This window comes from Trichoderma evansii (assembly GCF_050947405.1).
Source record: "Trichoderma evansii strain SZMC 28006 chromosome Unknown GGI43scaffold_54, whole genome shotgun sequence".
In the NCBI taxonomy this organism is placed as follows: domain Eukaryota; kingdom Fungi; phylum Ascomycota; class Sordariomycetes; order Hypocreales; family Hypocreaceae; genus Trichoderma; species Trichoderma evansii.
This window is the reverse complement of record NW_028145152.1, coordinates 4,507-24,989: the sequence shown is the minus strand read 5'-3', so window position 1 is coordinate 24,989 and position 20,483 is coordinate 4,507. Positions and strand designations below refer to the sequence as shown.

Below are 20,483 nucleotides of genomic sequence, written 5' to 3'. Positions count from 1 at the left end.
TATAAGATTAACTTAACTTATTTGCTAATATAAACCCAGATTCTAGGGTTATCCCTTGGAAATATCACCCTATACTAACATCTAGGGAACCGGATTATTACATATATTTATTTCCTATTTATTAATATTCGTGACAATCTACAAGGCGCAGCAAGAAGCTACAGGGACTCACGTTAATATAGACGATTCAGATACCTCTAGTGTACCTAGTGTTCCGGAAGATTGTATTGAGGCTCAATTTTGATAGCAGGAGGGTTGTTTGAAATAAATGTATTGAAATTATTTTGTGGATTTTGATTATGACCAAATGGGGGGCTGACCAAATGTGGGTATAGGGTCGTTTTACAGAATTCGCTATAACTCAGCCATACAATTACTATACCCAAGCCATGGACAAGTCGAGTAATCATGAGAAGTTGACCTCCATCTCGCTCCCTCTATTCGAGCAGCATCTGAGAAGGGTCCTCAATATAACTTTTGACTATGTTGAGGAAAGTCACAGCTTCTCTTCCGTCAATAAGCCTATGGTCATATGTCACAGTAATGTACATCATCTACCAGATTTGTTATTAGTCCGTCGATATAGCAGCAACAATAGGAATGGAGCACTAACCGGTCGGATCTCCGCTTTGCCGTCGACTGCAATTACACGGTCCTTGATTGTATTCATGTTGAAAACCGCAGCTTGTGGATAATTGATAACTGGTGTTCCAAATAAGGAGTTGAAAATTCCGGGATTGCTGATGGAAAAGTTGCCACCGACGAGGTCGTCCATGGTCAATTTGGCATGTCGGGCCTGAAAATTAGGTCACGGAGGTCAGCAGAAAGCAAAACAGTGGTGTTGAGACAGACTTACCTTCTGTGCTACGATGGCAATGTTTCTTTCTAGCTCCACTATACTCAGGACATCACAGTTCTTTACCACGGGGGTCACTAGCCCCTTGGGAGAGGAAACAGCGATATTAATATCGACATAGTCTCGATAAGTAATGACCTCGCGATCCGTATCGATGCTAGCATTAATCTCGGGGACCTGCTTCGCAGCGAGAGCCGTAGCCTTTGCAAAAGCACCCATGTAGCCGAGTCTTACACCGTGCCTCTTGGCCACTTCTACCCTATACTTTGACCGCCACTGCATCAGTGCGGTCATATCAATCTCTTGAACAGTGGTCAACGAAGCACATGTGTTTTGGGACTGTTTAAGGCGCGTTGCAATAGTTTTACGCATGCGTGACATTCTCTCCTGACAATGTGGTTAGCCGTTGTGAAAGAAGCGGGCGTCATATGACCGGTCTTAGACATTCAACACATACCACGTGCTCGCCTCGCAGCGAGGGTCCATGTTTTGGGTTTTCGGCATCCTTGGGCATCTTCTGCGGCGGGCCTGCTGATAAAGGGCTTATCGTGACAGGAGGCAGTTCGGGGTGCACTGGGTTTTCGATCGCCCGCTCTCTTTGTACAGCATTTTTGTCTTCCGCGGGAGCCGGGGCAACTTTTGTGATTTCGTTGGAGCGTTGTGTTGGAGGCTTGTGAGATACAGGCTCACCGCCACCAGAACTGGTGTCTATTCGAGCGATGGGCTGGCCGATTGTGACAACATCGCCCTCCTTAGCAAGCAGCTCGATAACGACTCCCTCTACAGCCGCATTAACCGCCACGTCGATCTTGTCCGTCTCAATGCTGGCAAGCTCCTCGTCGGCTTCGATTCGGTCTCCGACCTGCTTGTGTATGGTTGCAAGTGTGCCCTCACTGATGGACTCAGCCATTGGAGGGACCTTGACGATGAGATCCGCATTACGAGCCCAACTGCCACTGAAGTGACGGCAGGATAGCGTGTTCGGTCGCCGCCGTATTGCTGTGGGAAAAGTAAATTGGGATCGCCGAGCCACGGACTGTAGCGGCCAAAGTCTCAATGCCACCCACTGATATCGTGTTTCTCCAGGCATTTTTGTGTTGGATGGAGAGGTTGAAACAAGAGCAAGGAATCTCGAGCCCCCTTTGCGGCCGTTGAAGCTAGGATGAAGAGCCTGGACTTGAAATATGCCTCCAACGAATGCAAATATGACCGGACCCGTATGTCATGTACGTATCGAGCCGCGTGTGTTCTTCCCTATCTCAAGCCGAGACCAGGAGGAGGACTGCGAAATGTGTTTTCCGGATGTTTCTTCCGAAAGGGCTCGGGCCGAGTGCCAAGCAGATATGCGCTTCCTAAACTTCGGAGCATGACTCGCAATCTTGGTGCGAGCTCTGCTTCGTATTCCGGATGCTCAACAACGCTTAAGCCACGCACCCTTCACGGTTTCATTCGTGGATTAGATGACTCGTTGGCTTGCCTTTTTGATCACTCGTGATACGAATTTCTATCTACGACTGTCACATTTCCAACCGAGGTCTCCAAAAAAAGAATATTCCGAATCACCATGTGTTTTAGAGCCGCGACTATTTACGCTGCAGACTACGGCAAATTATAAAATATACCGGAAGGCTTTGTCCTGGTGATCGGTCAAGTCCGAATCAATGGCCACGCCACTCTGAACGCCACCTGCGTAACCTTGACTGTCCACCACGTAGTCAATCATGCCGTCTGCCGCCTTTCGATCTCGCGATCTATTTTCTTTGTCTAGCACAAACGCATAGACGCACAAGGTAATCATCAGGAATACCAGCGAAGCAATGCTAAGAATGCAGCCCTCGACATATCGTGGGGCCGAAGCCTCGGTCCAAGCTTGGGGTGAGACGATACACCCGACGCAATAAGCCACGAAGAAGATTGTCGTAGTGGAAGACTTTTTCGTGTTTCCTTTCACGTTGCTAGCCATGAGAGCCGAGCAGCTGCTGAGCAAGCAAGTGACGGCATTGGCCATCCAGGTCGAAACTACAATGCCCCAAGGCTTTGAGGCGGGAAGCGTCGCAAGTAGTATGGCACCCAGAAGCGGTATGCAGCACAAGAAAAGGGCCGTGCACGTTCGCCTGTACTTGCTCTTGATGAGACGCGGGATAAAAGCCCCAAACCATGTGGTCAGAATATTCAGGACACCACCGGGTAGCCCCACGAGCATTGTGTTGTATTTATTGTAGCCGAAACCATTGATGACGATCGCCGAGAACTGTTGCTGAGGTTAATAAAACATGCAACTTGATGAATAGACTGAAATCTACTCGCCTTGATAATGGGAGTCGTTAGGGTGATACCAAGTGCCATGGACACATAAAGCCAAGTAATGGGCGATTTATACGCCTCGTTAAACTGGGTTCGGTTGAAGTCTGCCCGATCACGGGTGCTACGATCTATCGCTAGCCTCTTGGTGGCGATTTCTCGCTGTCGCGGGGTGAGAAACCAGGCTGTCGTGATGTCTCCTGGCAGCAGGAAGTAGAATAGTAACCCCGAGGTGATAGTCAACCCACCAATTATAAAGAAAAGTACCCGCCAGGAAGCGACAGCAAGTTTGGCACGGCCGAGGCCAAACAAGATAAGGGCGTTGGCGATCTGAGCGAAGCCATTCATGGAAACCCATGTAGCAACCCGGACAGGGTGCTCTCGACGCTTGTACCACACCGATGTCAACATAACAAAGGCGGGAGAGACGGCACCTTCGGTCAGACCAAGGAAGAATCGGGCAGCCATCAGACCAGAGAAGCTATGCGGGAGACCAACACAAATGCATGTCACTCCCCAGATAACGATAGTGCAGCCGACAAAGCCTCTTAAAGGCAGTCGGCCGAGAAGGTATGCCGCGGGCCAGTTGGACAACAGCTGACCGAGGTAGAACATGGAAACACACCAGTTGTACTGCTCGCTATGTAGTTTCAAGTCTGTGCGCAACCCAAATATGGCAGCGTAGGTGATGGACTGCTTATCCAGATCTGCGTTGATCAGTATTTCTGAACTTGAACAAGAAAGAAGCATGCAGGAACGAGATAAACTCACACATGCAAAAATAGACCAGAGTCATAAGAGGGAGCACGTAAAGATCGAGCTTACGCACAACTTGCCTCTCCTCGGCTTCATCGATTGCCTCGAAGGTCACATGGGTGCCGTCTGTGTGCTCGATTTCACTAGCAGCAGCGGTAAAATCCTTGTTCTGCATAGCTTCCTTTGTATCTATAGTATGTTCCTATTCTAGCGGAGAGTTTGGACAATTCAGTTGCAAGAAGCGAAGGTTTTGTGACAGAAAGAAGAGCGAAGGGGCTCGTGGCGGCATTATATATCTGAAAAAAAAATTGTTTGCATTTTTGGGCTGGGCCTTCAACGATGTTCTCCCCGGAAACCCCGACTTCTCAAGTCGAATTACACAATGCGGGGAGGTGTTCAACCCGGGGGGCTTTGCGGGGAAGACCCCCTTAATCCGCCCCATGATACTGTAGTGCTCATGGAGTAAACGATCGAAGCACGCTACCCTTTCTAGGTTTCGATCGATGTGTAGCCCTGGCCTTTTATTTTCAAGCCCTTCCTCTCCATTGGCCTCATGACGGGATGAGTAATTATTTGCCCAGTCAGCCCCGAGCAGGAAGCCAGAAGAACACCGGAAATCATTCCCGAACCCATCGATCCAAGCAACCTAATCCACGCGTCTCGGTTGATGACTTCTATAGAGCCGAAGCCATCTGTTGTCTAATTGAACATAAGTCCCGATCAGAGATCAGCAGCAAATGTTCGTGGTGCTTCGAAGTAGGTTGATACTTCATACAAATGTTTATATAGCCTTACTCCTGGCGGTTTGCATTAAATATCGGTACTAAACCAATTTACTAAATTAATCTGTTTGGGTTCAATTTGTCTCATCTGTCAAAACAAAAAAAATGAGTTCTGCTTCCATTGCTAGCGACACGCAATTCGTTGAATTAAGAGCCAAGCCTCAGGTTGCTAACGGATTTCTCCATACGGCACTCATGAGAGGTGCTTTACCTTTCATCAACGGGGGGATCTCTGGTATCATCGCAACCACTGTCATCCAGCCCATCGATATGGTCAAGGTGAGTACTCTACCAGACTCTTGTAAAATGACATAAATCCTGAACACGGAAACAAGGTACACTTGCAACTTGCCGGTAACAATCAAATGGGAGAGGGCAAACCCACACCACTATCAGTGGCTAGGAAGATTCTCGTTCAAGGGAGGATTATCGACTTTTACACTGGTCTGTCCGCCGGCCTCTTCCGTCAGGGGATCTACACAACAGCGAGGTTAGGATTCTTTGATACTTTCATGAAGTTCCTGCAGCAATATCACGAAGAACAGAATACAGCTATCAGCTTTGGGGAACGATGCGGCGCCGGCTTGTTAGCCGGTGGTCTCGGGGCTATGCTTGGCAACCCAGCGGATCTTGCCCTGGTCCGAATGCAGACCGATGGCCTGCTGCCGGCAGCCAAGCGCAACAACTACAAATCGGTCATCGATGCATTAGTATCTATCACAAGGGCCGAAGGCGTCAGGGCTCTTTGGACTGGAGCGACACCAACTATTGCCCGAGCCATGTCACTCAACTTAGGCCAGCTTACTTTTTTTTCTGAGGCCAAGACACAATTAAAAGCGCACACCCAGTGGTCGGGATCTGCGCAAACCCTGACGGCAAGTGCCATTGCTGGCTTTCTCTCTGCCGTTATCGGTATCCCTTTCGACTTTGTGAAGACACGACTTCAAAGACAACATAATGGTCCTGATGGCAAGCCCGTCTACAAGTCTATGGTCAACTGCTTCAGAAGAGTAGCTGCCGAAGAAGGCTACATGCGATTTTATCGTGGTTTTGGCACGTTCTATTTTCGAGTTGCGCCACATGCGTAAGTCACCCTGCCCCTGCAAATATCGTTTTGTAGCTGACATGAGCAAAGGATGATAACATTGGTTATGGCTGACTATCTTGGCTGGATGACGAGTTGAGATATCTTTATTGTGATTTTTTTTATGTCGGGGTTCTAATACATGTCATCATTCCTGTCTAGTTAAAGGCTGCCAGCTCCTCTCCATGCTACTCGCCATCGCATTTTCCTTCTTTCATTTCCCATGCTTTCCTCCAGTAATTCGCGAACATTTCTACTTAAAGGTTTTTGTGCCAAGCGCCCGTCAGCGGGCATCTTTGGCGCGGTGTTATCGTGTTGTTCAGCATGTGCTTTTGGAAAGTGACGTCTCTAGGGTAGGTAACTGGGGTTGTAAAAAGCAGGCAAGGCAAGGCGGCTCCGGGAATAGGGGGAAGACGGGCACGCTATTTCTATGTGGGAAATTCTGGGTTAGCTAAAGAATTGACACCTTTCCATGGGATAGACAGCAGACCCTACCTTCTCGAGGCGGCTGCAGGCTTTGGCAACTTGATAGATTTTGCGGTCAGCAGGGGTTTCGGAGCCAGATTAGGACTAGCACTAGTGTGGATAGGCGGTCTCGGCTTGAATTTCCGTGGATAACATACATGTCTCTAGCGTTACGCATGCCAATATCTGCTCGGTCCGGGGGATGCTCGAACGACTGGGGGAGTTGGCTAAAGCTTTTTGTCCTCCCCGAGGTTCGGAGAGCGATTGGTGGTTCTGGATCGCGGAAATGAACATGGCTACGATATCCGCTCGGCTGCTTGTGACCTAAACTTTGTTTGATATCTTCAATGGTTCGTGTCTCCCAATCATGCTTCGTGCCTGGGAGATTTAAAACTCTCGATCAAGATTCATAACTCGCACACACACTTTCCACAGTCGACTTTATGTCAATGCTCCATGCCCAAAATACTCTCGTGGTGCGGGAAGCATTGAGCTTCCTGTGCTGCCGTACAAGTGCTGTCGTTTCTTGCCGCTCTATCACGAGACATGGGGGTTGTTCCTGCGCGAAATTAAAGAGCCTGTCATGCATCCGAAGGACGTTTTCGTCTGCCGCGGAAGCGTTATCTGGAAATGAGAGTCGCCCTGTCCATGACCAATTATTTCAAAATCTTTCTTTGGAGACTAGATCATCGGATCGCGATGTAAATGAACCCCCAGTGAGTCAAACACAGCTTGGAGGATTTGTGCGAGCTACCAATGCTAACGATATACAGAATATCACCGAATCATTCCTTCAAGGCAGCGCAGCCAATTACATCGATGAGATGTTTCTGGCGTGGAAACGAAACCCAGAATCTGTCCATGTGTCATGGAGGGCATACTTTCGCAACATGGAGGATCGGTCGCAACCCGCATCTGAGGCCTTTCAGCCACCTCCGGGACTGATATCGTCCCGCCAGGTCTCCCCAACGCCGGGTCTCGATTCTGAGCAGGCAGCCGAGGTGTTATTACATCTCAAAGTTCAGCATCTGGTGCGAGCGTACCAGTCCCGAGGACACTACTATGCCAAGACGGATCCTTTGGGTACGCGGCTGAATGCCTTGGATGTTAGCCAGAGCCAATCTGGTTCTGCGCGGCCCGTTGAGCTTGAGCCGTCCTACTACGGGTTTACCGAGAAGGACATGGACCGCTGGATCAACCTCGGCCCTGGCATACTTCCTCGCTATGCCATGGAGACTAGTAAGTCCATGAAGTTGCGGGATATTATAGCAGCCTGTGAGGACAGGTACTGTGGCAGCTATGGAGTTGAATACCTACACATTCCAGATCGCGTCAAGTGTGACTGGCTAAGAGATCGTCTTGAGATTTCTAACCCGGTCAAGTTCTCACGGGAGGAGAAATGGCGAATTCTTGATGGCCTCATCTGGGGATCGTCTTTCGAACGTTTCCTCGCCGCCAAATTCCCCAACGAAAAGCGCTTTGGTCTAGACGGCTCAGAAGGACTTGTTCCTGGAGTAATGTCCATGATTGACCACAGCGCCGATGTCCACGGTGTAAAAAATATCATAATCGGCAGCTGTCATCGTGGTCGCTTGACGATGCTAGGAACTGTCTATGGAAAGGCACCCCAAGCTATATTTGCCGAGTTCACTGGGCGTGTCCGGGCAGACATGGTGAGAAATATGGCTGGCGACGTTAAGTATCATCTTGGTCACGATGGTCAGCGCGTCTCACCCCAAGGGCATACTGTGGACATTTCGGTACTCGCAAATCCCTCGCATCTCGAGGCAGTTGATCCTGTTGCCACTGGGAAGGCATTTGCCAACCAGCGGTTACACAATGACACGGAAAAGACCAGGAACATGTGTATAACTCTACACGGCGACGCTGCCATTGCAGGACAAGGTGTTGTCTACGAAACTCTTGGCTTGTCACGATTGCCAGCATATGACGTGGGCGGCACTATCCGGCTCATTGTTAACAACCAGGTGGGCTTCACCACGGATGTGCACTTTTCCAGATCAACTCCTTATGCTTCGGATATTGCTAAGGTTGTGAATGCCCCCATCTTCCACGTTAATGCAGATGACGTAGAGTCGCTGGTCTTCCTCTCCAAACTTGCAGCAGACTGGCGAGCAACGTTCCATAGTGACTGCGTTGTTGACATTGTCTGCTATCGCAAGTTTGGCCACAACGAGTTCGACCAACCTAGCTTCACACAGCCTTTGATGTACCAGAAGGTTGCTGCACAAACGCCGTCACTAGAAAAGTACGTCCACAAGCTGGTTTCCGAGAGTTCGTTCACTAGCGAGGAGATCGATTCCTTACGGGAAAGCGTATGGAACCGCCTCAACGAGATATACGACAACAGCAAGGAATATGTATCATCTCGGGAAACATTCACGGCCCCATGGCAGAATCTTAAGTCTCCAGAGAGCCTGATGAAAGAAACGCTCCCTCCCGTGACTACAGCCATCGACGAATCGACGATTAAGCAAGTGGCGACGAAGGCCCTGAGCGCCCCCAGCGGCTTTCTGTTACACAATAACCTGGAGCGTATTCTTACAGGTCGTAAGAGTGCCTTGAACAACGGAGTCGTGGACTGGTCTACTGCAGAGGCATTGGCTTTCGGAACCTTGTGTCTCGAGAAACATCCTGTACGTCTTACAGGACAAGATGTTCAACGAGGAACATTTTCCCAGCGTCATGCCGTACTACACGACCAGGCAACTGGCAAATCTTGGACCCCTCTGAGTAATCTTGCCGCAGATCAGGCACCGTTTGAGGTGGAAAACTCGCCTTTGAGTGAATTTGGTGCCTTGGGTTTCGAGTACGGCGTGACGCTGGCGGACCCAAACTCGCTGGTCATGTGGGAGGCTCAGTTTGGAGACTTTGCGAACAACACGCAGGTCATCATTGATAATTTCATCGCCAGCGGCGAAACAAAATGGCTTGACCGCTCTGGTCTTGTACTCTCTCTGCCTCATGGGTATGACGGGCAGGGTGCCGAGCACTCATCTGCCCGCATCGAGCGTTTCTTGATGCTCTGCTCAGAGGAGGGTAGGAAATTTCCGGCGGATCCCGACCGTGCTCACCAAGATGCCAATATTGGCATAGTCTATATGACTACACCTGCCAATTACTTTCACGTTCTGCGTCGGCAGATGAGAAGAGAGTACAGAAAGCGTATGTAATTTCCGAAGACCACTTTTGTCTACCTTGACTTGGCTGTTGAGATGCACATTGGCCTAGCTTTCTTCGGGTTTTTAAGAGTCAAGCCTTCAGACTTTGCTAACTTGCGTATAGCCCTTGTCATATTTTTCTCGAAATCCCTTCTCCGCCACCCGCTGACTCGTTCTAATATTGCCGACTTTACCGAATCGTCAACATTCCAACCCGTCATCATGGATCCCTCGCACGGCCACTCAATCGACAACCTGGAAGCCATCCAGCGGGTTGTTATCTGCTCCGGGCAAGTTTATGCTGCGATTAAAAAATACAGAGAAACAGAAGGGATCAGGGATGTAGCCATCACAAGAATCGAGGAGCTTCATCCTTTCCCTTGGGCCGAGGTAAAGTCCAACCTCGATCAGTACAAAAATGCGAAGGAGATTGTTTGGGCGCAGGAAGAACACTACAATGGTGGAGCGTGGCATTATGTACGTGATCGACTGGACACGGTTCTGAGTGAGACGGACCATCATGCTGGACGTCGCGTGCTATTTGCAGGTCGAGGACCGAGCGCCAGTCCGGCGGCAGGTCTCAAGAATATTCACTATTCTGAGGAGCAACAACTGCTCTATGATGTTTTCAATGTCCAAGAGTAGATACAGAGTCCTAATGAATTCATATTCGAGTTCTTGGTTGTGGAAAAGCAATCTGATTGTAGGCTATCCAAGATCCAATACACCACTGTTGCTATCGCCGGGATGAAATTGATGAATTTTGTAAGAATATTCATTCACCGATTCTATCTTCCTGTTCAAATCGATTTGAAGCTACAATACTTTTGCTCTCGAGAAGACAGCTTGCGCTCGTCACGTTGTGAGGGATAAGAGGCCACGGGTACATCAAGGGGATTGGCACCAAAATGTTGAACAGATATTGTCTTATTTAGCCGGGATAAAAAAAGAAACCTTCGTCTGGTCTTGCATCCTGAATCTGATCTCAAACCATTCTAAATACAACTCCCTGGCCACTCAAGCGCCACACACAGCTGATGAGTCCTTAGAGAGCGCCCAGGTCGCGCAATCTTCCTGCGAACTCGGATACGTCGCCCGCAATAATCCCTGCCTTCCGCTTTTGGGGTTCTGCAATTGGTTAAAGTGTGGTCATGCACAAAACGTTGGTAGTACTTACCATCAACGCGGAGAACTTGCAGCAATTTGTGATCTACTACGCCATAGTCTCCAAGAGTTCTTTGCTCGATCTTCTTCTTTTTCGCTTTCATGATGCTCGGTAGTGTTGCGTAACGCGGCTCGTTCAGCCGTAAATCTGTAGTGACTACCATCGGTAGCTGAGCCTTGACCGTTTGTGTTCCTCCGTCTATCTCTCTCGTGATCTCGGCACTGTCTCCGTCGATCTCAATCTTACTCGCCTGCGTGGCTTGTGGCCAATTTAGTAGGCCAGCAAGTAGTTGACCCGTTTGACCAAAATCATTATCGATAGCTTGCTTGCCCATGAGAATCAGGTTTGACTGTTCCTTTTCAGCCACTGCTTGAAGTAATCTTGCAACGACCAGGGGCTCCATGGACTCTGCTTGCTCCTCCGGCACGTTGACATGGATCGCTCTATCAGCACCCATAGCTATTGCGGTTCGAAGCACATCTTGAGACTTGAGTGGTCCTACAGAAACGGCAACAATCTCCTCGACGGGATGCTTGCGTTCCCGCAACCTGACTGCCTCTTCCACAGACAGCTCGTCGAACGGGTTGAGTGAATGCTTGACACCACTTTTTTCCACACCTCGAGCATCCTTGCGGATGCGGACTTTGACCTAGGTTTGTCAGATATCTTCAAACTCGCATATGAACGTGGCTGAGCAACGAGATATAATTTACCGAGTAGTCAATAACCCTCTTAAGGGGAACCAAGATTCGAAGCGATCTACTCATCTTGCCTCTATATGGTTCATGTGAAACGTCGACTTTATTCGTCAACCCACGAGGTATGAATCCTTAAACTTGATCAAAGAGGGCAACTAGAAATCTCCGGTAACTTGTTTCTAATCAGCTGCACTATCCAGGAAACTTACAGCCGACTCTACACACTGTCATAAACCATTCTCAGTCCGCAGGTTCCGCGCCTCGTCCGGAACGGGAACCAATCGGCTGACGATGGCTGGGGCAGAGCTAGGCCGGGTCATTGATCCGGGGGCTGTTTCGGAGTCCGGACCACACTTCGGTAATGATTTCAGGTCATGTGGAGTAGACGATAATGCATCCTGGTAGGCTAAATAGTTTTCTCCCTGGTTATTTGAGTTGCTTCGATACTCAGGACGTAATAGCATTCAGGACACTACGATAGATATTCACAAGTCTACAGTTCCAGTTTAACAGGTAGACTCCCAGTTCATGTCGACCAAGTAACTCAGTTACCAGTGCCACTGAAAAAGTCTTTAGTTTCGGTTAGTACAAAATCACACCATGCACGCAACGACACGGACTTTTGGGGCGCGTTTGTCTTCTCAGCACTGCGTGTACTACCCAAGATGGTGCATCAGCCGGTATGCTTCAACACTAGCAGTTCTTGAAGTTCGTAATGGACAATTGTCCTCGGACTCAGCACGAACAGTCTCAGCTACTTCCTGCCTGAAGGGCCCCGTTACTGCGCTCTTGGTGGGAGGCATTGCGAAGAAAGCCACGGAGGAGGCGGCCGCCATGAAAGGCTTAAACAAGGTTGTTTCCGTAGCCCAAGAGCCAAATAGCGATGCTGTAGGTGATCGTGAATTTTGACTAGCCATCCGACTTGGATCACTTACTGGCCATGTTCTCTACTCAGCGTCTGGCCGAGCACGCCTCGATCATAATTGCCAGCCTTGCCAAAGAAGGAAAATACACCCACGTTGTGGCAGCAAACTCAGTATTCAGTAGAGACGCAGTTATACGTGCTGCAGCCCTGAATGGCCACCAGCCTATATCGGATGTGACAAACGTGGATTCTGAGGATGGTGAGTCTCTACAAGTTGCTACCTTGAAGCGTGATTAAGTTCTGACACGAATAGTTTTTATAAGACCGATTTATGCAGGAAACGCGATCATGACAGTCAAGTCTACCGATGATGTTAAATACCTAACGGTGCGCTCGTCAGCGTTTCCGCCGGCAGATCTCGCAGACAGAGCTGTACCCATCGAAACATACAAGGAAGACATAACCTCGGAGGCATCACCCAGCACGAAGTGGGTGCGGGAGGACTTGGTTAAGAGCGATCGGCCTGATTTGGGAACTGCGTTGAGGGTTGTCTCAGGCGGAAGGGGCTTGAAGTCCAAGGAGGCTTCTGATCTGATCTGATCAAGTTCTTCTTCCTTTGGCAGATTCACTGAATGCTGCAGTTGGAGCATCCCGTGCTGCGGCTGATAGTGGGTTCGCTGACAACAGCTTGCAAGTCGGTCAGACCGGGAACGTTGTCGCTCCGGAGCTGTACGTGGCAGTCGGGATCTCGGGAGCAATCCAGCATCTTGCTGGAATGAAAGACAGCAAGGTCATCGCAGCAATCAACAAGGACGCTGAGGCACCTATCTTCCAAGTCGCGGATGTGGGATTAGTCGAAGACCTGTTTGAAGCGGTACCTGAGCTGACCCAGCGCCTGTCGGTCGAATGATCTTTATGGCTCTACAAAGTGTATTAGAATATCAATGAGACGTTCAAACTTTTCTGTGTCTGTTTTGGAATATTCAAAGTAAAGGCGGGTAGTGTTATTTGATGCACTACATCGTATTTAGGCGAACAAGACACATCAGATTGACTGCGACCTAGATGTGCAGCTCTATATGGAGAGTTTCATATTCTCGACTGCTCTTTTCAACAGGATCTTAGTCTGGGAAAACATGACCGACACTGTACTCAAAGTGATTTCTTGCCCTTCCAAAGAACTTAGACTGGCACAATATGAGTTTCAAATAGGTCCTCCATACTAAAAACTATCACAGTAAACCTTTCAACTTGCCCTCCCAAGAATCAAGCTTCAATCTTGCAATATGAGTATCGACATCTATGCCACACATCCTGGCTCTGTCAAGGAGAGCCGTAGCTGTCTTGACGACAGGCGCATCAACCATTTGACCATTCAATTTCCAAGCGCCCTTGCCCTTTTTCTGTGATTCTATATTTCCCACATAGACCTGCACCGCCCATTGCACTTCGTCATCTGATGCTCCAAAGGCGCTCTGTATAATGTCGACTTGGGAAGGATGAATAGCCTGTTTGCCGGTAAAGCCAAGGCTTCGGCCCTCCTTACATTCCTCCATCAGGGCCATGTCATCTGTATTCTGGCTCACGTTGACAGACACCATGTCGACAATGGAAGGAAGATTATATGCTCGGCAGGCGTTGACGATTGTAGATCGTGCCAGGAGCACTTCCCGCCGATCTGGCAGCTTCGAAAGCCCGACACTCGCCATGAAATCTTCGGCGGCAAATCCCAGTCCCGCAAGTCCCAATGACCAACCGGCTCGACAAATGTCTGATACATTGACAAGGCCCATGGCGGACTCGATCAAAGCAATGACATGGATGGGCCGTGACGGAAGCGCGCTTTCTATCTGTTCCAAGGAATTCGTCGCTGCAGGTCGGAAGAAGCTTCTCTGTGGGGCAACATGTTGGACAACATCTGCAACAAAACGCAGATCTGCCGCAGACTCAACCTTGGGCACGACAATCGTGTCGAGGTTACTTCCCCCGCTGAGCATCTGATTATTTGACGGTTAGCCCTTGAGTTCCATGGGCGGGCGGCTCCATACCACTTGAGTAATGTCTTGTGCTGCAAGGCCAGTATCTATTGCATTGATGCGTACAGACGCCTCCCTAGGTCCTCGTACAGACCTTTGCATTGCGTTCCCAGCCATGTGATCCGCAACAAGACGCCTCGCCAGCTCTTTCGACTCAGCTGTTACAGAATCTTCAAGGTCATATATCACCGAATCAACCGCGAACTTGCTAGACTTGGTTAGCATTTTCTTGGAAGACCCAGGTACTAGATGCTAATCAGCGTTTCAAATACCCAACATGAGATTCATTTTGAGTTATTGTTCCACACCATAGAGTAATGCCCGACGAAGGTATGTTGGGAGCGACATGACTGAGAACTGAAACGATGAAAGGTGAATGGACGATGATCCGACCGAGGAAGTCTCCAGCGCAATAGAAACAAGCAACCAGTCTAAGCCGCAAATCTGGGCCTCTCGCCTGTCATGTGAAAAAGAAACAAGCGTGAGATTTACCTATAGGGTAGTCATCATATCTGATCGATCCGTAGATTTACGGATTGATTGAGATCGGCTAGCACAATTACCTAATTGGGTAAGTCTATCTCGGCATCCGTATCCGATTGATCCGGACTCGGCTTTTGTTTTCCACAGCGGGGTCCTCCGAGGGATCAATGGACAAGTTGTCTTGACCTTCATCCGCCGACACTTCGGACGTAGTAACCCATGGACGATACGACAATCGAATGTCAAGTCATGCAGACGGGCCCAGATCCGGGCCCGAGACAGGGAAAGCCACTGAACCGTGCCAGACGCGGTGACGGCGTCGGCATCGGCATCGGCCCTCGCACGTCAACAGCATGCCTCGTCTGCCGTGACAAGAAAGTCAAGTGTTCCGACACTCGACCCTGCGTATACTGCGTCAAACGTGGCCTTGATTGTATTTTCACTCGGCCGTCCAAACGGAGACTCTATTCAGTCACGTAAGTTAGGTTGCAGGTTTACAGTCTCTATCAGGATGCCACTTGGCTAACTACATACGGCCAGTCACATACGGAATCTGGAGGAGAAAGTGGCAAGATACGAGAATAGCAATACTGGCGGTACTGGGCATCACATCCCATCTAACCTCAAGACTTCTGGCTGCTGACTTTACCCAGGCCAAGTCCGAGCAGCTTCTGAGCGACCCGCTTCTGCACACAGCCCAACATCTCCTGAACCTTCGAATGCATCTCCAGTATCCGAAAGCCAGGTAGAAGGGGTTGGTGCACAAAATGGTCAAGATGTACAGCAACATATCTCACCGATTTGTCAACCTCCACACCCTGTCGGTCTCGAACCAACAGTGACCTCTAGTCCGAAGACAAAGTCTACGCCAAGAGGTGAGATGCAGCGATATCTTGCGCTTGTCACAACATACTAAGCGTTTGCTTTACCAATCTCCAGCTCTTGCGCCAGCGACATCTCTCTCTTCCAGCGAGACCTTCAGCTCCGAGCTCAGAACTCTCTTGGCGGAGCGGCCGCGTCCAAATCCACATCTGACTTTCACTCAAGCTCCCTATGCTACGCCAGGGCCCATCTACCAGAGCCAGCTGGGTGCCAACAGAAGAAGACGCCTACAGCATGTTAAGCATTGTCGTTCTAAACGTGGGAATATCACAGCACCTTTTCGATGTTAGAGCATTCTCGGATAATCTGTCATCCCTCTTCGACGAAGACGCAGTTGATACTAAAGTGCCCGAGCTGTGGTATGCCGAGTGCCTCCTGGTCTTTGCCATCGGACGGCTTCTCCAGGCAAAGTGGGACGACGAGTCTCAATTGCCTGGAGATGAGTTCTTCCAAGAGGCGATCAAGCGTCTGCCTGACCTGAGTGGCCTACGAAAACAAGGGGTTCTGGGCATTGAGCTCATGGGTCTATGTGCCCTCTATTTACGAATTGCAGACCGTAAAGAGGATGCTTATCTCTACGTGAGTAGTTGCTCCAAGACCACAACCTTGTCAATAAAACTCACCTCGTATAGGCGAGTACCGCCCTCCGCTTGTCGCTGGGCCTGTCTCTTCATAAGTCCGGACCTCATCGAACCCACAAACGCTCGGAAACAGTCCATCGGAACCGACTTTGGTGGTCCATCTACATGCAGGAACGGTTAGTAACTCTCTAGTAAGCTGCCATCATATTCTGATGCGGTGACAGGAGACTTGCTGCAGCTGTAGGTTTCCCAATGAGTATTTCAGACAGAGCAATCACCACAGTTCAGCCATCGGACCAGATCGAATACCCATCCGCTGCGGCCATTGCAGTAAATGTAAAGCTGACTCAGAGCACTGGCCGCATCACCACCAGTTAGCCCTCCCGTTCATATCTAGATATACCACACTGACCTCTAAAAAGCAATTTACTCGCAAAACAATGACTCTGAGGGCACTTTCATTAAGGAAGTGCAAGATATCCTACACTCGCTACATAAAATCGAAAATGATATGCCCGCCGAGATCTCAGGCGGATCACATCCCGCTGACCTCTTGCTCAACAATGTGCCCCTGTCCAGCTCTCAACTGCCATCGGCGAGGACAATCGCATCTCTTCATTTGACGGTCAACCAGGTAAGGAGAACCTCCTAGACTATTAGAATCTCGTGGTAACAGTGCCAGAACGTCATATGCGCAGTACGACCAATCTTGTTGTACATGGCTCGCAGTAGCTTCAGCGGAGGAAGTGACTTATACACATCCAGATGTGTGCCAGTCTGACTCTTGAGACAGAGACGCCAGATGCGGACGTCGGGGAGCCGCAAATGCTCATGCAACCATTTTCGCTTTACTCGGCAACTCAATATGCACCGGGCGAACCACAAAGTCAGAGCGTTACTACCCAGGGCACGACCGGTGGGGATCCTTTTGAGGGTCAAGATGCAGTAATGGCTGGCGTGGACGATCTGGGCGACATTGTGCTCGAAGGGGAAGATGACTTGTACTGGATATATCACAATACATCTCTCTCACTGACTGGCGTAGAACAACTAGATTGGGAAACCCTGGAGAATCAAATTATTTAGTCTACTTGAATCCGTCTAGCTGAAGCATTTGCATCCAGCGGCATTCACTACTCCGAAATCACACCTTTCATGCACAACGTGCCCTTGTTTGTAATCGAGATCTCGACCTTTCCTCGGGACTGCGTAACATGACTCGTCTTGACCTCGTAATTCTCCCCTGAGTATAGAGGCGACAGTGCTCTGTATGTGATCTCGTTCGGTTCTGCGCCATCGACAGCGTGAACGTCGCGCCAGTAGTCGAGCAGGTTGATCAGATTAAGTGGACCATGAACGACAAGACCTGGATGATGTTCAACACCTTGGCTCCAGGCTGCATCGTAGTGTATTCGGTGCGCGTTGAACGTCAGCGCTGAGAAGCGAAAGAGGGATATTGGAGACCATGTCATCTGTCGCTCTGGAAACCCTATGTGATGTTAGTAGAAGCCTTTTACCTGGATATACGGGTCCTTTTAGAAACGACACAAGGGCCAATGTACCTGTTGGTGAATGCTGTATAGTTTCGAAGTTCGTTTGATCTGTTACCAAATGGGTAGGCACAGTAGTCTTTTTGGAAGGCTCTGGAAGCTCGGTGCGGAATATCCAAGACCTAACGATAGTTGTCAATATGGGTTGCTAGGTAGTTGATTCAAATGAAAAGATTGAACGTCACCTTTGATCGACCACGGACAGTCCTTGTGTACCCCAAAACTCTTTCTCAACAGTAACAACTATCATCTCGGTTCCGCCTCGACTTTTCTTTGCCTCCGCAGCAAGTAAAGTTGTCCGTTCTTCGACTTTCTCTCCGACGCGCAAAGGACGGCCTTTGGTCCATTGCATACGCCCTCCCGCCCACATGCGCCGGGTGAAGGGCGCCGGAGCATTGAAACTTCGGTCGGTTCCATCTGACCCTAATTCGAGTTCGGTTCCGTTTGGTGTGAAATAGACAAGGTGATAGCCTGGCGGCAGGGCCGTGCCATTGGCCGGGGCTATTTCGGAGACGTCAAGCCCGGGATGAAGATGTGGTCGGTTAAGGGTGAGGCTCAGCTTCTGGAGCTGGTTGCCGTCTAACACTTGCTGGCGCGTTGTGACACGACCTTTGTGTTGGTCTAAAAGACGCTGGGCAACATCCGACGTCGAGGTACTTGCAGACCGTTGTTGAATGCAGCGGTATACCAGGCCAAGTGTGCTGCTAAGACGGGGGGCGGCGAGTGACCTCATGACAGATCAAGGATGAGATTAACTGAACTTGAGCGACTCTCAGCTAAGGAAGCAAACCCCTTCCCAATCTTATGCGCCAGTCCCTCAGGTGGGCCATCATCCAGAGAACCGACACTCCGGCTTTGCTATCCGGGAGTCGGCTGTCAAGTCCGGACACATAAACGCACCTTACGTCATTGTCAAGAGACGTAAGACAATGCGAATCTTGCTCAGAGGTAATTATGTTCCAGTCAAGGACGATATACCACGAGACTGCTCGCCTGTCTAGAGGACGTCGAAAGCTGACATGCTGAGTCCGTGTGAATCTAGTTCCTGCATTGTAAAAGGTAACATGGCATCATAACTAGAGTCCATGTTCTCGTGCGATGACAACGAGAATCTAACCTACTGTCAGACTTCCTAGAGTATAGTCCAAACGAATGATACATTGTACAGAGTCAAGCTGACTACATAGGGCTACTTCTAATGCTCTAATAGCTCCAAGGAAGCTCGAGTACCTTCTCGCTGATATAGTTCAGAATCATTTCGCGACTCACGGGGGCGATCCGTGGAACAAGAGACTCCCTGAACCACCTTTCCACGTCGTACTCGGCCGCGTATCCCATTCCACCGTGTGCCAGAACAGCTCTCTCACACGCCGTGAAAGCCGCTTCGGCTGCCAGATACTTGGCGCTATTACACGCCACTCCCACAGAGGCTGGGCTGACTTTGTTTTCAGAACCCCCCTCTGCTTTACTGTTCTCATCATAAAGTCTGGCTGCATGATACGTAGCCAGCTTGGCGCTTTCAAGTTTCATATACGCATCTGCCAGCAGGTGTGCTATAGCCTGGTTTTGACCGATTGGACGTTGGAAGACCTTTCGGTCCCGGGCATACGCAGCGGCTTTTTCCAGAGCTGCATAGCCAAGTCCAAGAGCCTCCCCAGCAAGGAGACACCGTTCGGCATTCATGCCATGGAAAATGATCTTGAAGCCCTGACCCTCTTCTCCGATAAGACTATCAGCGGGAATGCGATAGTTATCAAAGAAAACTTCATTTGCATCCACAGACTTTCCTCCCATCTTCCTGATCTTGCGCATATCCAGACCTGGCTAATCACGGTTGAGGTCAATGCAGAAGAGCGATAGCCCCTTGCTTGGTTTCTCTAGGTCTAATAGAGCCGTCCGTGCCAAGAGGATCATCTTTGATGCGACTTGGGCACAGGTGATCCAGATCTTTTGGCCCCTGATCTGATAAGAACCATCTGGCTGCTTGGTAGCCGTGGTGGATAGCCGTAACGTATCTAGACCACTGTTAGGTTCTGTGACTCCGAAGCAAACCCTCCATTTGCCTTCGATGATATTCGGGATTATACTCTCAAGCTGCTCGTTGGTGCCAAACTTTGCCAACGGCTGCGTCGCATATACGTTTGCATGGATTGCTTGGGCGCCAGCCATGCCAGCGCCACTCTCCGTGATAGTTTGCATCATCATAGTGGCCTCGGAAATACCAAGCCCTGACCCCCCAAGGGCCTTTGGGAGAGCTATACCTAGCCATCCGTCTTGAGCTAGGGCAGCATGAAAGTCTTTGGGATCCTGCTCGGTTTGATCACGCTCCTGCCAGTATGTATTCGGGAAGTTGGAGCAGAGCTGGCTAATGGCTTCGCGGACTGTTAATTGTGTATCCGAGAAGCAGGTCGTCTCCATAAGACGCCTTGAGTAGGTGGCGGAGAATGAGCGGCTGGTGTTTCGCCATGACGAGAGGTTGGAATGACGTATCAGGCGAGGCAACTCCCTTGCAATTGATTGTGACATTTTTGCTGGGTTCTGGAGCATGTTGAGGAAATCAGCAATGAGTCTCGGCAATAAAGAGCTCGGAGTAGCATGCCCTTATAACAATTGAAATTGCACTGAAGTGGCAAGCATAGCGGAAGTGTCAGGCGAAGCGCATGACCGACATGCCCGGCCTAGCCTTGGAATAGAGTCTAACTGGATATGGCGATATCCGAGACATCCGGATCTTGCATCCGATGGTTGGCGGCGCTTGACAATTTTACTTTTTTAACGCAAGTAAATTTTCTAAAGG

At 49.7% G+C, this 20,483-nt stretch overlaps 10 protein-coding genes across 10 annotated transcripts; 4 read left to right on the top strand and 6 right to left on the bottom strand.

Moving 5' to 3' along the window:
• Positions 1–437: 437 nt before the first annotated feature.
• Positions 438–2,142, bottom strand: GGI43DRAFT_433037 (uncharacterized protein; the record flags this gene model as incomplete). Its single annotated transcript, XM_083209681.1, has 4 exons — positions 1,314–2,142; positions 857–1,243; positions 614–796; positions 438–554 (listed from the first exon to the last, which is right to left on the bottom strand). Exons 1-4 carry the CDS (start codon positions 1,944–1,946, stop codon positions 438–440), a joined length of 1,320 nt encoding a protein of 439 aa, XP_083054992.1. The 5' UTR covers positions 1,947–2,142.
• Positions 2,143–2,465: 323 nt separating this feature from the next.
• GGI43DRAFT_433031 (major facilitator superfamily domain-containing protein) lies at positions 2,466–4,546 on the bottom strand (the record flags this gene model as incomplete). The annotated part of the gene is made up of 4 exons (XM_083209680.1): positions 2,466–3,107; positions 3,209–3,864; positions 3,929–4,102; positions 4,543–4,546. 4 exons carry the CDS (start codon positions 4,544–4,546, stop codon positions 2,466–2,468), a joined length of 1,476 nt encoding a protein of 491 aa, XP_083054991.1.
• Positions 4,547–4,800: 254 nt separating this feature from the next.
• GGI43DRAFT_389078 (thiamine diphosphate-binding protein) lies at positions 4,801–10,071 on the top strand (the record flags this gene model as incomplete). Its single annotated transcript, XM_083204143.1, has 6 exons — positions 4,801–4,974; positions 5,031–5,779; positions 6,930–6,960; positions 7,018–7,483; positions 7,571–9,430; positions 9,551–10,071. 6 exons carry the CDS (start codon positions 4,801–4,803, stop codon positions 10,069–10,071), a joined length of 3,801 nt encoding a protein of 1,266 aa, XP_083054990.1.
• A 400-nt stretch (positions 10,072–10,471) lies between these two features.
• GGI43DRAFT_433028 (electron transfer flavoprotein subunit beta/FixA family protein) lies at positions 10,472–11,358 on the bottom strand (the record flags this gene model as incomplete). The annotated part of the gene is made up of 3 exons (XM_083209679.1): positions 10,472–10,554; positions 10,604–11,240; positions 11,305–11,358. The coding sequence occupies 3 exons, from the start codon at positions 11,356–11,358 to the stop codon at positions 10,472–10,474; spliced, it is 774 nt and encodes a 257-aa protein (XP_083054989.1).
• Positions 11,359–11,889: 531 nt separating this feature from the next.
• GGI43DRAFT_426759 (electron transfer flavoprotein alpha-subunit, mitochondrial precursor) lies at positions 11,890–13,064 on the top strand (the record flags this gene model as incomplete). Its single annotated transcript, XM_083208718.1, has 4 exons — positions 11,890–12,177; positions 12,245–12,413; positions 12,468–12,726; positions 12,824–13,064. The coding sequence occupies 4 exons, from the start codon at positions 11,890–11,892 to the stop codon at positions 13,062–13,064; spliced, it is 957 nt and encodes a 318-aa protein (XP_083054988.1).
• A 322-nt stretch (positions 13,065–13,386) lies between these two features.
• GGI43DRAFT_426758 (HpcH/HpaI aldolase/citrate lyase family protein) lies at positions 13,387–14,538 on the bottom strand (the record flags this gene model as incomplete). Its single annotated transcript, XM_083208717.1, has 3 exons — positions 13,387–14,151; positions 14,203–14,435; positions 14,499–14,538. The coding sequence occupies 3 exons, from the start codon at positions 14,536–14,538 to the stop codon at positions 13,387–13,389; spliced, it is 1,038 nt and encodes a 345-aa protein (XP_083054987.1).
• Positions 14,539–14,831: 293 nt separating this feature from the next.
• Positions 14,832–15,236, top strand: GGI43DRAFT_419437 (Zn(II)2Cys6 transcription factor domain-containing protein). The gene has a single exon (XM_083207676.1). It carries the CDS (start codon positions 14,893–14,895, stop codon positions 15,151–15,153), a length of 261 nt encoding a protein of 86 aa, XP_083054986.1. The 5' UTR covers positions 14,832–14,892; the 3' UTR covers positions 15,154–15,236.
• A 391-nt stretch (positions 15,237–15,627) lies between these two features.
• On the top strand, positions 15,628–17,177 carry GGI43DRAFT_322507 (fungal specific transcription factor domain-containing protein). Its single transcript, XM_083201864.1, has 6 exons — positions 15,628–16,134; positions 16,188–16,312; positions 16,361–16,509; positions 16,559–16,770; positions 16,819–16,833; positions 16,930–17,177. The coding sequence occupies exons 1-6, from the start codon at positions 15,727–15,729 to the stop codon at positions 17,083–17,085; spliced, it is 1,065 nt and encodes a 354-aa protein (XP_083054985.1). The 5' UTR covers positions 15,628–15,726; the 3' UTR covers positions 17,086–17,177.
• A 92-nt stretch (positions 17,178–17,269) lies between these two features.
• Positions 17,270–18,419, bottom strand: GGI43DRAFT_389073 (uncharacterized protein; the record flags this gene model as incomplete). Its single annotated transcript, XM_083204142.1, has 3 exons — positions 17,270–17,625; positions 17,699–17,808; positions 17,872–18,419. 3 exons carry the CDS (start codon positions 18,417–18,419, stop codon positions 17,270–17,272), a joined length of 1,014 nt encoding a protein of 337 aa, XP_083054984.1.
• Positions 18,420–18,889: 470 nt separating this feature from the next.
• Positions 18,890–20,233, bottom strand: GGI43DRAFT_426755 (acyl-CoA dehydrogenase family protein; the record flags this gene model as incomplete). The annotated part of the gene is made up of 2 exons (XM_083208716.1): positions 18,890–19,473; positions 19,519–20,233. 2 exons carry the CDS (start codon positions 20,231–20,233, stop codon positions 18,890–18,892), a joined length of 1,299 nt encoding a protein of 432 aa, XP_083054983.1.
• Between the last annotated feature and the right edge of the window lie 250 nt (positions 20,234–20,483).

Excerpts from the sequence above, each read along its gene's own strand:
- GGI43DRAFT_419437 (XM_083207676.1), top strand. The coding sequence starts at position 14,893 with ATGGACGATACGACAATCGAATGTCAAGTCATGCAGACGGGCCCAGAT.
- GGI43DRAFT_322507 (XM_083201864.1), top strand. The coding sequence starts at position 15,727 with ATGCTACGCCAGGGCCCATCTACCAGAGCCAGCTGGGTGCCAACAGAA. Across the intron at positions 16,135-16,187 it reads AAGAGGATGCTTATCTCTAC|GCGAGTACCGCCCTCCGCTT; the intron begins GTGAGTAGTTGC and ends CACCTCGTATAG. Across the intron at positions 16,313-16,360 it reads TCCATCTACATGCAGGAACG|GAGACTTGCTGCAGCTGTAG; the intron begins GTTAGTAACTCT and ends ATGCGGTGACAG.